This window comes from Glycine max, chromosome 2 (assembly GCF_000004515.6).
Source record: "Glycine max cultivar Williams 82 chromosome 2, Glycine_max_v4.0, whole genome shotgun sequence".
Lineage (NCBI taxonomy): Eukaryota > Viridiplantae > Streptophyta > Magnoliopsida > Fabales > Fabaceae > Glycine > Glycine max.
Window position 1 is genome coordinate 11,295,933 of NC_016089.4, and position 13,977 is coordinate 11,309,909.

The window sequence follows — 13,977 nt, forward strand, 5'->3', positions numbered from 1 at the left end:
AACATTTCCAAAAAGGAAATTATTTTATAGTATAAATTAAAATATTATTATTTTATCATTCCCGAAAATATTTTAGACATACATACCAAATATAATTAAAGAAAATAGACTATAAAGTGTTAGTGTAAAGTTTTACAATTTTATTTAATCACAATTCATTTATATGATAAGAAGGTTGATTTTTATAAAAATTACTTTAAAAGTTATATTAGTTATTTGTGATTTGATAAAATTCATTTTTTAATTGTTTATCATTTTCAATTCATTCCCTTTGTTTTAAAATAAGTATTATTTTAGGTTGTTTTACACAAACAAAGAAAATTAATAAATAGATAAAAGAGAATAATAATTTTATAAAAATAATCTTAGTATTAATATCATATTAAAAAATTAAAGTGAGATTTATTAGATATAATAATAATAAAATAATTAATATTATATTAAAAGTTAAATGTGACACTTATTTCAAGATAATTTGTTTAATGAGATTTGAGATGAAAGAAATATAATTATCCTTTTTGTCGCTAATATGAAAACTTATTTTAAGACCATGTTGATTTTATTAGCATAAATTTAAGTGATGGTGATTATATCGAGGAAAGTCAAATTAAATATTTCTGATAGAAGTTCACCTGTTATGTATGTAGAAGGCAATTTTGATGCTAATATTGATTCTAACATGTTCTACTTTTGTGGCTGCGTCTCCAATTAACTGATCATCAATTTCATTGATCAACAGCAAGCATAAGTTGGGTGTTAGTATGACTATGTATATTGTTTATGTAAGTAACAATGTAGCATATACCATCTATCTTAAACTTCTTATTCCTTTTATTTATAGGTGAAACACAAAATCCATACTGGAATATGTCTCACCACACTGTCAATATATCAATAAGGATAACCTTGATCCAGAGGTGTTATTTCCTAGGTTGGATGTTCTTGATAGCAACAACAATGTCAAAGATGAATTGAACGTTGGTTTAAGTTTTGATAGCAAATTCAATGTGCAAATGGCTGAGAAGCATTATTCAATAAAAATGCATCAGTCATTTCGTGTGTTGTTGAATCTAAGCCCACAATTTTGCCAATGAAATGTGCAAATAGTGCAGAGGGTTTTCCCTGAAAAATGAGAACACTATTGTTAAAGAAGACAAATAAATGGGTCATTTCTAAATAGCACTGGTGTATGAACACATAATGTTATCTCAAGATCACAATAAATTAGACTCTGAATTTATTTGAACATGTATAATAATATATGCAATTCTCAAAGCTAATTTTTATATTATTTTTTAAAGTAAATTACACTTTTTTAAATAAAAAAATATAAGTCAATTTATTTTATAGATCAATCTCATCCTGTCAATTTAAAATGCTAAAATGCGAACTCCGTTGATCAGACCTTAAATGGATGAGTCTGAACCATATATCCATCCATCCCTAGATGTAAGGGTCTCATCTTAGATCCATTAAGTTCAAGAAAAAAATAAAAATAAACTTTTTAAACAAAAGGTGTTATCTCAGATCATTGTATTAATCCAATCCTTAGGGTATTAATACCTTTTTTAGGAGAAATAAGGTTATGGCTTTTCATTCATAAGTAAAACACGAATATAATTGAAAAAACTGACTGAAGCTTTTGCTTGCTAAAAAATGAGCTACATGATTCACTTGCCTCCTTAAACAATTTGTCCTTGAGTTTGAATAGAAATTAAAAGCAATACCACATTTTCCAATAATGTTCAGAAAAGGATATTGTGAGGTCTGCCTCCTTAGGATATTAACACTTACGGACAAAATTCCTTTCCTTGTCTAGGAATTATTCTTTCCTTTTTCTTTTATTCAATTAATTGCCATTAGTGTAGTGAGAGATTGTAAAAATATAATGACAACTAGATTTTTTTCGCATTGAATTCCAACGTCCCCTGAAATCTATTTAAAGTTAATGAATTATGCCTTTGAAGGTTGGCATTCAAATTAATTTATTGGCCATTTAAGTACTCATTTGTTATTTTAATAAATGATTAAAATCATTTCTTAGTTTCTCCAACAGACTAATTTGTCACAGTTCACAATATAAAGAGTGGTAGCTTTGAGTCTTCTTAGACTCGGTGGGGGATCTACCTGGAGGGTAACGGGAACAATTATTCTCATAAAGTCATTTGAATATATTGAATAAATATTTTTTTTCTCCTATAGAAAATAGATCTTGTTCTCATGAAATAATTTTTTAATAATATGAATGTCAATAGTTATAAAAGATAAAAAAAGAGAATACATTGATACTAATTTTATTTATTTTAAAAAATATTAGACTAATTTTTTGTCCACAGCATCCTCCATTGCATAGATTAATAACATTTCTCTTCTTTTCAAGGTCTTTTCCCCCTAATGTTTTTTGGTCCTGAATGTACTGGTTCAAACATGCCCTTGTGTAAATTTTGGAGAGCAAACTAAATTTTGGGTTGTCCTGGAAGTCCAGTCCACCAAACTATGCTTTCAAGATAGTGGTTATCGTCACGTCACAACTTTCTTTCTTCTTTCTTTCCAATAATTTACATCTTTTATTTTTACTAAAAAAAATATATTATAAAATTTGCACCAAAAATTGTTTCTGTTCTAATCCTTTTATAATATTTTAAAATAGCAATAAGGGATTGTAAAGGGAAATAAAAATACCAAACTAAAATAATGACTTAATATACATTGAAAAAATATAATTAAAAAAAAAAGTTAGGGAGGGAAAAGGCCCTCAGACCAACAAGTAGTTTCCAATTTCCATCACTGGTCACACTGTTTATTTCTTTTGCACATGGTCTCAGCAATTAAAAGTCTAAAGTTTCAAATAAGCATGATGGACAAGTGAGCACCATCAATTGAAAAACTTAACATGCAAGTTTAAACAAGGGCACCATCAATAAAATAGGCGTAATAAACGAGTGATATATATTAAGCAATTTAATATATGTGATGTAAATCTTAAGGAATTTAATTAATTTTTTAATGGATATTTTTATTAATAAGTTGTTTAATTTACAATTTTTTTCTTTTATATTTAATTCAAAATTAAACAACTCATAAGTAATAGTTACTAATATAAATACCTCTTTAATTTTAAACAATTCAAAATTACATCTGACACACTAAATAATATTTTTTTAAAAATAACTCATTAAGTTATTCTCATTGTAGATATTCTAAAGAATTTAAGTAGTTTAAGTAAGACTGACCTAACGATAAACAAACCTTAAAATAAATTTTAACTTTTTTTATTTTAGATATGTTGAGTCTTTTTACTAATATATATGATATTTTTATTAATATATGAGATTTTTTTTTACTTTATAAATATTAATAACAAATATTTTTATCAGTCAACCTAAAGCTTAAATTTTAACTGCTATATCTTGAACAGATTTTGAGTTCAGGACAAACAATACTACAATAGAGCAGGAATACATGTAAACACGTCTTTTATTAGGGATCCCAATGCGAAAAAAATAATATTTTTAATTAAACCTAACTGAATAGACGAATTGAAAACAAACAAATTTGTTGATCGTACGTTTCGTCTAGTTGCTTTATTTTAAGTAACAAAGAGAAAAACTCTAACGTGTAGACTTGTGAACTCTTTATCACAGGAATTTAAAATTTGCAATGAATCACACTATTTTCGTTCATTTTCTCTGCCCCTCTCCCATCAGTACGTGGATTCTGCTGGATTCGCTTTCAGAACGATTTCATTTTGAAACAAAAAAAATAAAACGTAATTAAAAAGAACTGCGTAAGGTTTTAGATACTAATAAATTAATATTAAGGATAACATTGTAAGGAAATTCTCACTTAAAGACAAACCATACGCAGTCATATTTGAAAACAAACCATCATAAAAAAAATGTTATTATTGTATTTTTGACTCTCAGCAACTCTCCGAAAATTAAATTACGAGTATTCATTAGATTGAATTAATCCAATGAATCTGACAATACAAACCTAAACTAATTAAAATGATTCGGACTGATTTGATTAATTGATTCTTTTCCATTTATATTTGAACAAACTCATTATAATTAGTTCGATTATCAAATTTCTATTTCTTCAACATGAATACAGCAGATGATTGGATAAAATAATTTTTAACTTATTAATGTATTTTAGACTTTAGAACTTAATTTTTTCTTTTATATTAGGCTTTATTTTTCGTTTATTTGATCTTCTTATGACATTATTTAATATTGCCATGTATTTTAATTTGATTATATTGATTATATAATTTTTTTAATCAAGAAGTTAATAATATATCTAAAGAAATAACTAAATAAATAAATATTCAATAAAATAAATATTTAGTCGTTAAAGAATATTTTTTTACCTTACATTAGTATAAAATCAAATATTTATGTACGTAAAATAGACAAAATTAATTAACGAAGATAAAAACTTGAAAAAAAAATATAATCTTTTTGTTATAATCTAATTATACAAGCTAAACTACACATGATCTTAATCGGATCAGAATAATTTAGATTGACCCAAAATAAATTTAAAACTCAAATCAAATCAACCCCATTAAATATAATAATTTCATATTCAATTTCACCTAAACTCAAACCAATTCAAGCCTTGGAAGATAGAGAGCTCTTAATTACAAAACTAAAAAAAACTAAAAAATTATTTAAAATGTCTTGTCAAATATAATCATTTTTTTGACCAAAAGACCATAATAATATGAACGCGGTGCAACTGGCTGAGATGTTGCATGGTGCAACAGGCTGAGATGTTGCATGCTAGCCATTGGAGAGGATCAAGGAAAGTAATGATCAAAATTCAAAAGACGTATTGGGTTCTGATTTTCTTGTTGACCAAAAGGAATTGGAATTGGATACTGCAGCAGGGTTAGAAAGTGATTAGATTCCAAAAGCAAGAGCTAAGCGCAATTGGGTCAAACCAAAAGGGAACAAAATCAAAAAAGACGTATAGTATTACCACGAGGGTAATTACTAGTATGGAAAAATGGATGGATTAGGTTGTTTTAGCCACTGTGACTTAAGTGGGTTTTTACTGTTAAGAGAATAATAGACTCGTATCAAGAGGTGTAGCAAGTTGTTTACAGCCGAATGGATGCTATATATGTAAAAAGTTTGAGCTAGGGTTCCTTCTGTTCCTGAATAACTTCCTTAAAAGGACTTATGCTTCCCTTCTGAATGCTTTTGGTAAAAGATGTGATTTGTTTGGATCGAGATTTATTCGTTTTTTCAGAGAAATATTACTAACATATTTTGTAACACAATCTTTTCTTTTCATGCTTGAAATATATCGAAAATCATAAATTTTTTTGTGTTTTATATTTATTTAATTTTTCTCTTTTATAATTTAAAATTTTTTAAAAAAGTTTTCTAGTAATATAAAAATGTTTAAAAGAATGTGTTAGAAAGTATTATTTTGTCTTAACATTTTCTTTTCATAACTTTTTCAGTTCCCTCTAATATTGTGTTTGGATTAGATGATATAAAATAAATAGAAATACAATAAATTTTTTTAATTAAAATAGAATTTAAAAGATGTGAGACCCGCATAAGACGTACACAATTTCTTCTTTAATTTCTCTCCTCTTTTTCTTAAACAAACACAACCTAAGTGAGATTTTACCATAACAACTGTAGGACGTGATTACCTGAGTCGGAATTAACGGTGTACGTGGGATCAAATTGTGTTCTGCGACTGTAATTGCAGTCTTAAGATAAAAACTGTTTCGCTAACCACAGTTAATTATATTTTTTCTATAAATTTTACAGTATAATGTCAAGAATTATGACAAAATTATAACTGTGACACAAACAACAACATCAATTTAAAATCACGAACTGTTACACAGAAACAGAGGACTATCCAACCGAATGAAATGTCACTGTGGACGATGCCGATGAAAGAGGGTGGCTCATTCAATTCGTGTTATCGGTTAACACAGATTTCACATGGAATACATAGGCCATGCTGCTTAAGAAACCAATTGGCACGAGAATCCCGGAAAATACACTTTCTAATAACTATTTAGCACACTTTTATTATTGATTAAGATTCATATAAATATTATTAAATGTGGCCAAAGGTCTTGTCCTTTCTTTAATAAGATGCAGATAAATTTAAATATAGTAAATTGGAAGGCTTACTTGCAACTTGCGACAGATAGAAAGACATATTCTTTGACCGACACTCAATGGCTTGGACCACTAAATATTTATAATACCAAACAATTGTATATGACATGTATTCCTATGTTTTACAAAATTATTACACGTATAAAAAATTTATACAACAATTTATATAACTCCACCAAAAGAAATCCAACAATTTACACGATAATTGATAAACATTTTTTTTTATCAATCTATCTTCTATATCATTTATTACATATCATAAAGATAAAAAGATAGACACAAAAATAACCTCCAAACTATTGAATTATAAATTTGTTGTACATGTATTATAACACAATGGAGACATTTATTTTACAAATTTAATTATATTCTCAGGAATAATATTTTTGAAATATTATTATTAGGAATATTTTTAAATTTAATTTAAATTCAAAATGAAATATTAAATAAATAAATAAGGTTTTTTTACATAATAAATAAGATTGAATAAGACCAGGGTCGGTCCAAGAATAAAGCGATCTAAGCCCTTTCTTTAAGCCACCAAAAAATAAATTTTTTGTTATATATATATATATATATATATATATATATATATATATATATATATATATATATATATATATTAGATTTAGACATATGTGCTATCAAGTACCACATGGATCTTGCATGCGCATGAAAGACCTTAAATAATTTTATTAATTTAAAAAAAGGTTAATTTTTTTTCTCAACCAAAAAGTCTAATTTCAAAACTCACTTTAGGCCTATTAATGTGTTGGACCGGCCCAAAATAAGAAGAGAATAAAAAATTGTTAATTTTTAACATTCTCGTGATAATGTAAGATTTCCGCCCAAAATATGAAGATGGAGAAATATAAATTCTTAAAGATGAGTGATGTCTTAAAATATATTTTCATTACTTTCCAACAAACAAGAAAATACATATTGTCATCCCCACGTTCTTAAGAATTAAATAAGATTTCGTGAAATTAAAGATACCAAAATTTCAATCTAATTATAAGAAAAAATAATGACAAGTTGTATGAAGAAAATAAATTAATCAAGAATTCTCCCCGACACAGTGGGTGATATGACTTAGAAGCATGTGACGTAGCTTTGAAGATTCCTGTAGTATGGTTGACTTAAGTTGTTATTTATATGGATAGAAATATGAGAGAGAGCAGCAGCATCAGCTAGCGTAGCATCTGAAATGTATGTGGTGGAGAGCAAGGTGGGCGCCATAGGGTGCATGCTGGTGTCCCTCTTCTTCCTCGGGACATGGCCTGCTGTCATGACTCTGCTAGAAAGGCGCGGTCGTCTTCCTCAACACACCTACCTTGATTACACCCTCACCAACCTCATGGCTGCTGTTATCATTGCTTTCACCTTTGGTCAGATTGGCAACGCTCAACCCAACTTCTTGTCTCAGCTTTCTCAGGTGATTCTAACTACCTCTGGAAACAAAATAAATAAATCAAGCTGAAAAAATATTATTTTCTTTTAAATTAGAATAAAGAGTAAAAATATGAATCTTATAGAAGAATTTTACTGTTCATTTTACTTTTTTTCCCATACCATACAGAGCATTTATGTGTTGAGTTGTTTTACCAAGGCATGTGGGGAGCTGATGACACTCCCCTCAAGGTTTGAATTGTATTTGCCTTTAGAGTTTAATTCAAATTCACTACCTATGATAATAATCTCATCATAAATTATTGGATTATGGTAAGAGTATTAATTTTTATAATAGTTACTTAAAAATCATATCTAAAATAATTTTTTAGAATAAATAATACATAGTAAATAATTTATGCATTGAAATTTTATAAAAACTTTTTACACTTTTATTTAATTATAAATTATCATATATAATAAGTCTGTTAATTTTTATAATAATTAACTTAATAATTTTTTATATGTCATAATTTCTAGTTATTTGATTGAAAGTATAAAAAAAATTTACATTATTATTTAATCACAACCTATCATATGTGTGTGATAAATTTATTGATATTCATGATACTTATCATTAAAGTTATATGATAAATATTTCTAGTTGATTGATAATATAATTTTCTTCCACAAATAATGCACATGCCTATTAATTAACTCAATATTAAATTAATATACAATTTTTTTATTACATTTGACAGTATATCAAAATAAAACTTATGCTTTTATACAAAAACATGAGATCCTTAATGCACGTTGGTTTTATATTTTGTTATATTGTGTTCATGTATTTTTTTTTTATACAGTGTTCATGTATTCAATATACATAAAAATGAAACACTTTCATGCATTCAAGTGTACCAAACAAAATTCCAACACTATATTTTGGAGTAATATGGTTTCAATGTGTATTCTTTTTTAAATTTGTAAGAAGAATTTATTACTGTTTATGGTTAATATGGGCTGATATATATTTTTCCTGTAGGGACTGCAACCTAATCTACTAACTACTACTGAACTCTAATGCAGGTCAAGTCTGATCTGGCTAAAAATATCCCAATCATTAGAACCAAACACTAAATGTTATGTCTTGTAATGAGTGATTCTCTTACACTCTGAAGTATAACAATTTTACCTTATAAGGGTTCAATTCAATCAAAGTAAAAATGGAAAGCGTTTCCTTATTTATCAAATATGCTTATGTTTTGTAATGTTCTTCTACTAATATATGGCGAGCTTAATCCAAAGTGATCTTTGTTTTGGAACTATCCAGTTGAATAGCAGCATATTTTCAGCCTTGAACTTTATATTTTATTTGTGACTATTCTTGTTTAAGAGTGGTTTATGAATGTGGTATTGATATTTGATGCAGGATAACTGGCCTTCTGTTCTGTTTGCCATGGGGGGTGGAGTGGTCCTTAGTGTTGGAAATTTGTCAACACAATATGCTTGGGCTTTTGTTGGTTTATCAGTTGTAGAAGTGATCACATCAAGCATAACTGTTGTTATAGGTATCCCACCATGGATGCTCCTCTTAGATTCTGGTGCTATGTAGTGTACTCTCTTTTTTTTTGTTATAGACCATAGAGTATAAATTAAGGGTATTCTCCACCGGAGATAATTCTGCTCGATTTGAGTAGGACTACTATAGGGAACAAAGTTCCGCTATGGGTATTTAACATAATTGCATACATCGAACCCAACATGTGATGTACTTTGATAAGAACATTGGGAGAACCACACCACAAAAGTTAACCGTTCTAGTTGGAGAGCTCAAGACCTCATAAACCCCACATTAAAATACCGTACTTCCAACGTGGGATAATTCCCTTACCTTGCAACTGGATCCTATCATACTCAATAGAGAAGTTTCAATATCTGCACTGTTTATAGCTTGCTGTGGACCTCTAGTACTGAATGTCATTGCACTGTTTCTGTTGTGATTGAAACAGGAACAACATTGAATTACTTTTTGGATGACAAGATCAACAAAGCCGAGATTCTTTTCCCAGGAGTTGGTTGCTTTTTGATTGCTGTTTGTCTAGGTTCTGCTGTTCATTCATCTAACACAGTTGACAATAAGGCCAAGCTCAGTGATTACAAAGATGCAGCTAAGTATGTGTTGTTTGTTTACAGATAATTTGGGATATGACAGTTGAACATTGTAGATACTCCCCCTCCAAAAGGTTTAATTAATTCCCTATAGTTGCACAAATTTTACCTTTCCTCCCTATACATAAAATTGTTCATTTTAGTCCAATAAATACCATTTTTAATATCTTTTAGTCTCTATCTTCTAAATTTATAGGGAATGACTTCGTACCCCATTGCCCAGAGGCTCTTCGCTATGCGAAGGTATGGGGGAGGGATATTGTACGCAGTCTTACCCTTGCATATGCAAAGAGGCTGTTTCCGGATTCGAACCCATGACCAACAAGTCACCAAGACACAACTTTACCGCTGCACCAGGGCTCGCCCTCAAGATTTATAGGGAATGAAAGAGATTAAAAATAATATGTATAACTATAAGGACTAAATGAATAATTTTTAAGTATAAGAACTAAAACATAAAGTTTAAACATCTATAAGGACCAAATGTCTAATTAAACCTATAGATTATGATTTTAGCATGCCTTCTGTTTTAATCTGAAACTGAATTTTCACCACCAAATTTTGTTCTCTTTTCAGGGGCACTAGTGTAACCACTTTTAAAGAAACAAGTGAAGGTAACAAGCGATCCTTTTAGCCAGCTTAGCCAAATGGAATTGTTTTATTTGATAAATGCTGGCCTTTTTCCTCTCCTTTGTTACACATATAGTTGAGTCGAAAGATCTAGAAGATGGAACACACAAAGCCAAAGCAGGAACTGCAGCTTTTCTTATAGAGCTTGAGAAAAAAAGATCCATTAAGGTAAGTGGTTATGCTTCAGGGAATTTATACAGCACAGTTTTCACAGATTTGGCTTCTCTAAAGTGAGTAGCTCACTTTATAGGATAAAATAAGCAATCTCGATCGTGGATGAGAAAATCAACCGTTGATATTACGTGTATATGCATAACAAATCATAGATATGTTAAAATATGGACAGTTGATTTTCTCATTAAATGACTGAAGTTATTACTTTATCTCTACTTTACAAGAGCCAAATCCAATTTTCACAAACCTTTTTACATTTTTATGTTGCATAATAGACAATGAAGAGTAGATAAATGTTAACAAGACACCCTTTTAAACACATTATTATTATTAGTTTATTCTCTAAAATGGCAAGCTCACTCTTCAATAAGTGACATGTTTATAGGGAAATTAATTAATTTATTTTTTTGGAAAATGTAACAATCATAGAGTGTAATACACAATTTATTTAAAAGAATGATGTAATGTACATGATAATACTCTTCTGTTAAACCTTTTGCAGGTGTTAGGGAAGAGCACTTTCATTGGATTGGCTATAACTTTCTTTGCTGGAGTTTGCTTCTCTCTATTCTCTCCAGCATTCAATTTGGCAACAAATGACCAATGGCACACTTTGAAGAAAGGGGTTCACCACTTGAGTGTTTACACTGCCTTCTTTTACTTTTCAGTCTCATGCTTTGTTATTGCCATCATTCTTAACATCACCTTCCTCTACCACCCTGTCTTAAACTTACCCAAGTCATCACTGAAGGCTTATTTGAGTGACTGGGATGGAAGAGGTTGGGCTTTCTTGGCTGGTCTACTTTGTGGCTTTGGGAATGGCCTCCAATTTATGGGAGGTCAAGCTGCAGGATATGCAGCAGCAGATGCTGTTCAAGTGAGTTTTTACTTTTTATTCATGTCTCTAAAGAACTTTGCCAAAAAAAAAACTTAGATACACACACTAAATTATATAAAACTATGTTCCAGGAATGCCTATTTTCACTCTTATAATAAGAGTGAAAATGTTAGTTTTTTATATAATTCAATAAAATTACTAGTTTGATTAACAAAATTGAAGAAAGTAATTTAGATAAAAAAGAAATTATATGAAGAGTGACAATAGGTTATCATTGTCTTTCGCTACTTAATTTTGTTCAGTTTTTTTTTCATTGGTAAATGTTAGTTGTTTTTAGTGCTAGTGATTGCTATATCTGGTCTACCTAAGAATTCCTCCACTTTATTATGTACACTGACATTAATTTGCAGTGTTTTTCTGAATTCCTCCACGTAAATATTCTTGTTTTTTATCATAAGTTTCAATTTGATTTTGGGTCAAAAATTGATTTTAAATTAAAGCAAGTATAGTTAACTTACACATTAGATAGAAAAAATTACAATGAAATTTACTAATAATTTGCTTTTGAAATAAAAACATACAAAAATAAATTATTTCACTTCAAAATTAACTTTAGAAAAGCAATTTTCATTCAAAATCCATTTTTCAGACGCTTACCGAAAAACACTCATTTTAACATTTGACTTGTGATTGTTCCTCAAACTACCAATTTCAATTTCATGGTAACAGAAGATGTGTTTTGTTTGTACAGGCACTTCCACTAGTGAGTACCTTTTGGGGCATTGTTTTGTTTGGAGAGTACCGCAAATCATCAAGAAGAACATATGTGCTACTTGGGAGCATGTTGCTTATGTTTGTTGCGGCTGTTGCTGTATTAATGGCATCATCAGGGCATCGAAAATGATCATAATACTGAGCAAGAGGAAACGATAGCAAAGACTGAAAGGTGTTGAAATGACTAATTCCGTGCTCAAAGGATAAATGTGTAGTAGTAACTTTGTTGAGGAATATTCCAAAAATATACAATAATGTGTTGAAGTATTCTCAAAGTTGAATCATGTTAATCAGAGACAAATTATCAACTGTTTAGGAAAAAAAAGGTGTAGGTAGACCAAGAAAGTAAATTAGGAACACAGTCTAAATCTTACGTATGTCATATTCAGTGACTTTTTAGCTTTTTGTGAGATAATTATTTTGACTAACATAAATATCTCTACAAAGTCTTATTTTTCTTCTTCTTTTTCTTTAGTTGTTGTTTACTTGGTCTCCGTTTTAACTTTAGGGTCAATCCTCAGAAATCTATATTGTTTTTTTTTTTTTTTGCTAATTACGAGCATGAATGTTAAGATTATACAGTATGCATCAATTCGATTTATTATATATATATTTTACCAGTTATTTCCTCTATGAGTTATTTAAACCTTGTATAAAGGGAATTTTCTTCTTCCTTCCCTATAGTGGCGTGGAAAATATATATCTTAGTGACTCATATAAATAAGAAATAACGATCTCTTAACCAGAAGTTTGCGAATAAAAATCAAGCATTGAAAAATTGTTACCGGTAAGGTTTTGTCCTATTCTAATTGTAAGTTGAGTTATCTTAATTAATTTAATCATCGGTTATTTTTATAAAAAGACATAATTAAAGACATACGGTATTTGTCGTATAAAATTAGATCATGCTATGTAATTATATATAACTTAGATGATTCTTTTTATTGAATGTAATTAAAACGTTCTGATAATATAAATATTTTTTTATATTTCCATTTAATATATAATCATATGTATGATAAGATTGTTATTTTTTATGTAGTTATTTTAAAGTTAAGTTTTAAAATGATTTTTAATTGGTTCACAGTGTAAAAATACTTAAACTAACTATGCATCAAAATTAAAGTTTTTTTATTTATGTTTTGAAGGTTTACTTTTTATTATAATATTATAATTTAATACTTTAATAAAATGGGATAAAATTTATTGAAATATATTTTTTATCACCGCAGAATAATTCATAATTTTCTTATTGTAAAATCATTTGAGGATTAAACAAATATGAATAAAACAGACCCAAGAGGAAATGATACCTTTTTTTATGTGGAGAGGAAATGAAACCCTTTTTTTTATGTGGAGAGGAAATGATTCCTAACTATATATAACAAATTTGGAATAAAAAATCTTAACTTCAGCGGGGTTGTTGGAATATACGAAGTAGTCTAATTATGAGTTGAATGTTAGTACTGAATTATTGAAATATTACTGTACTTTTGAAAGTGAGATTTTAGACGGAATTGTTGACATTTATTGATTGAAGTAATTAAAGTGCAAACAATGCCTATTGACAAGATTGTTCATCGTGTCATTAATTTATAGGCTTTATATTCAAATGAGTCAATTATATTTCGTGTGAGGCAACATTAGCAAAATTCCAATGATACTTTTATTAGTGAGGATTCTTTGTTGAGTGTTGACTTTCAAAGTCCACAGCCCATGTTTTGGCAGGGATGGGAAAAGGTAGATCATCTTGCATGTTGCATGTGTAGGTAACACGAGGGCTAAATTACAGGGAGATGTTTGTTAATAAATTATAAGTGAATATCAACAACATTTCCA

The 13,977-nt window shown here is 28.8% G+C and overlaps 1 protein-coding gene across 1 annotated transcript; it reads left to right on the forward strand.

The window, feature by feature from the left end:
- Nucleotides 1-7,328: 7,328 nt before the first annotated feature.
- On the forward strand, nucleotides 7,329-12,566 carry LOC100802349 (ureide permease 1). The gene is made up of 7 exons (XM_003518721.5): nucleotides 7,329-7,596; nucleotides 8,983-9,121; nucleotides 9,563-9,725; nucleotides 10,299-10,336; nucleotides 10,429-10,520; nucleotides 11,029-11,403; nucleotides 12,116-12,566. The coding sequence occupies exons 1-7, from the start codon at nucleotides 7,369-7,371 to the stop codon at nucleotides 12,266-12,268; spliced, it is 1,188 nt and encodes a 395-aa protein (XP_003518769.1). The 5' UTR covers nucleotides 7,329-7,368; the 3' UTR covers nucleotides 12,269-12,566.
- The last annotated feature ends 1,411 nt before the right edge of the window (nucleotides 12,567-13,977 follow it).

Excerpts from the sequence above, each read along its gene's own strand:
- LOC100802349 (XM_003518721.5), top strand. The coding sequence starts at position 7,369 with ATGTATGTGGTGGAGAGCAAGGTGGGCGCCATAGGGTGCATGCTGGTG. Across the intron at positions 10,337-10,428 it reads TTTTAAAGAAACAAGTGAAG|TTGAGTCGAAAGATCTAGAA; the intron begins GTAACAAGCGAT and ends TTACACATATAG. Across the intron at positions 11,404-12,115 it reads CAGCAGCAGATGCTGTTCAA|GCACTTCCACTAGTGAGTAC; the intron begins GTGAGTTTTTAC and ends TTGTTTGTACAG.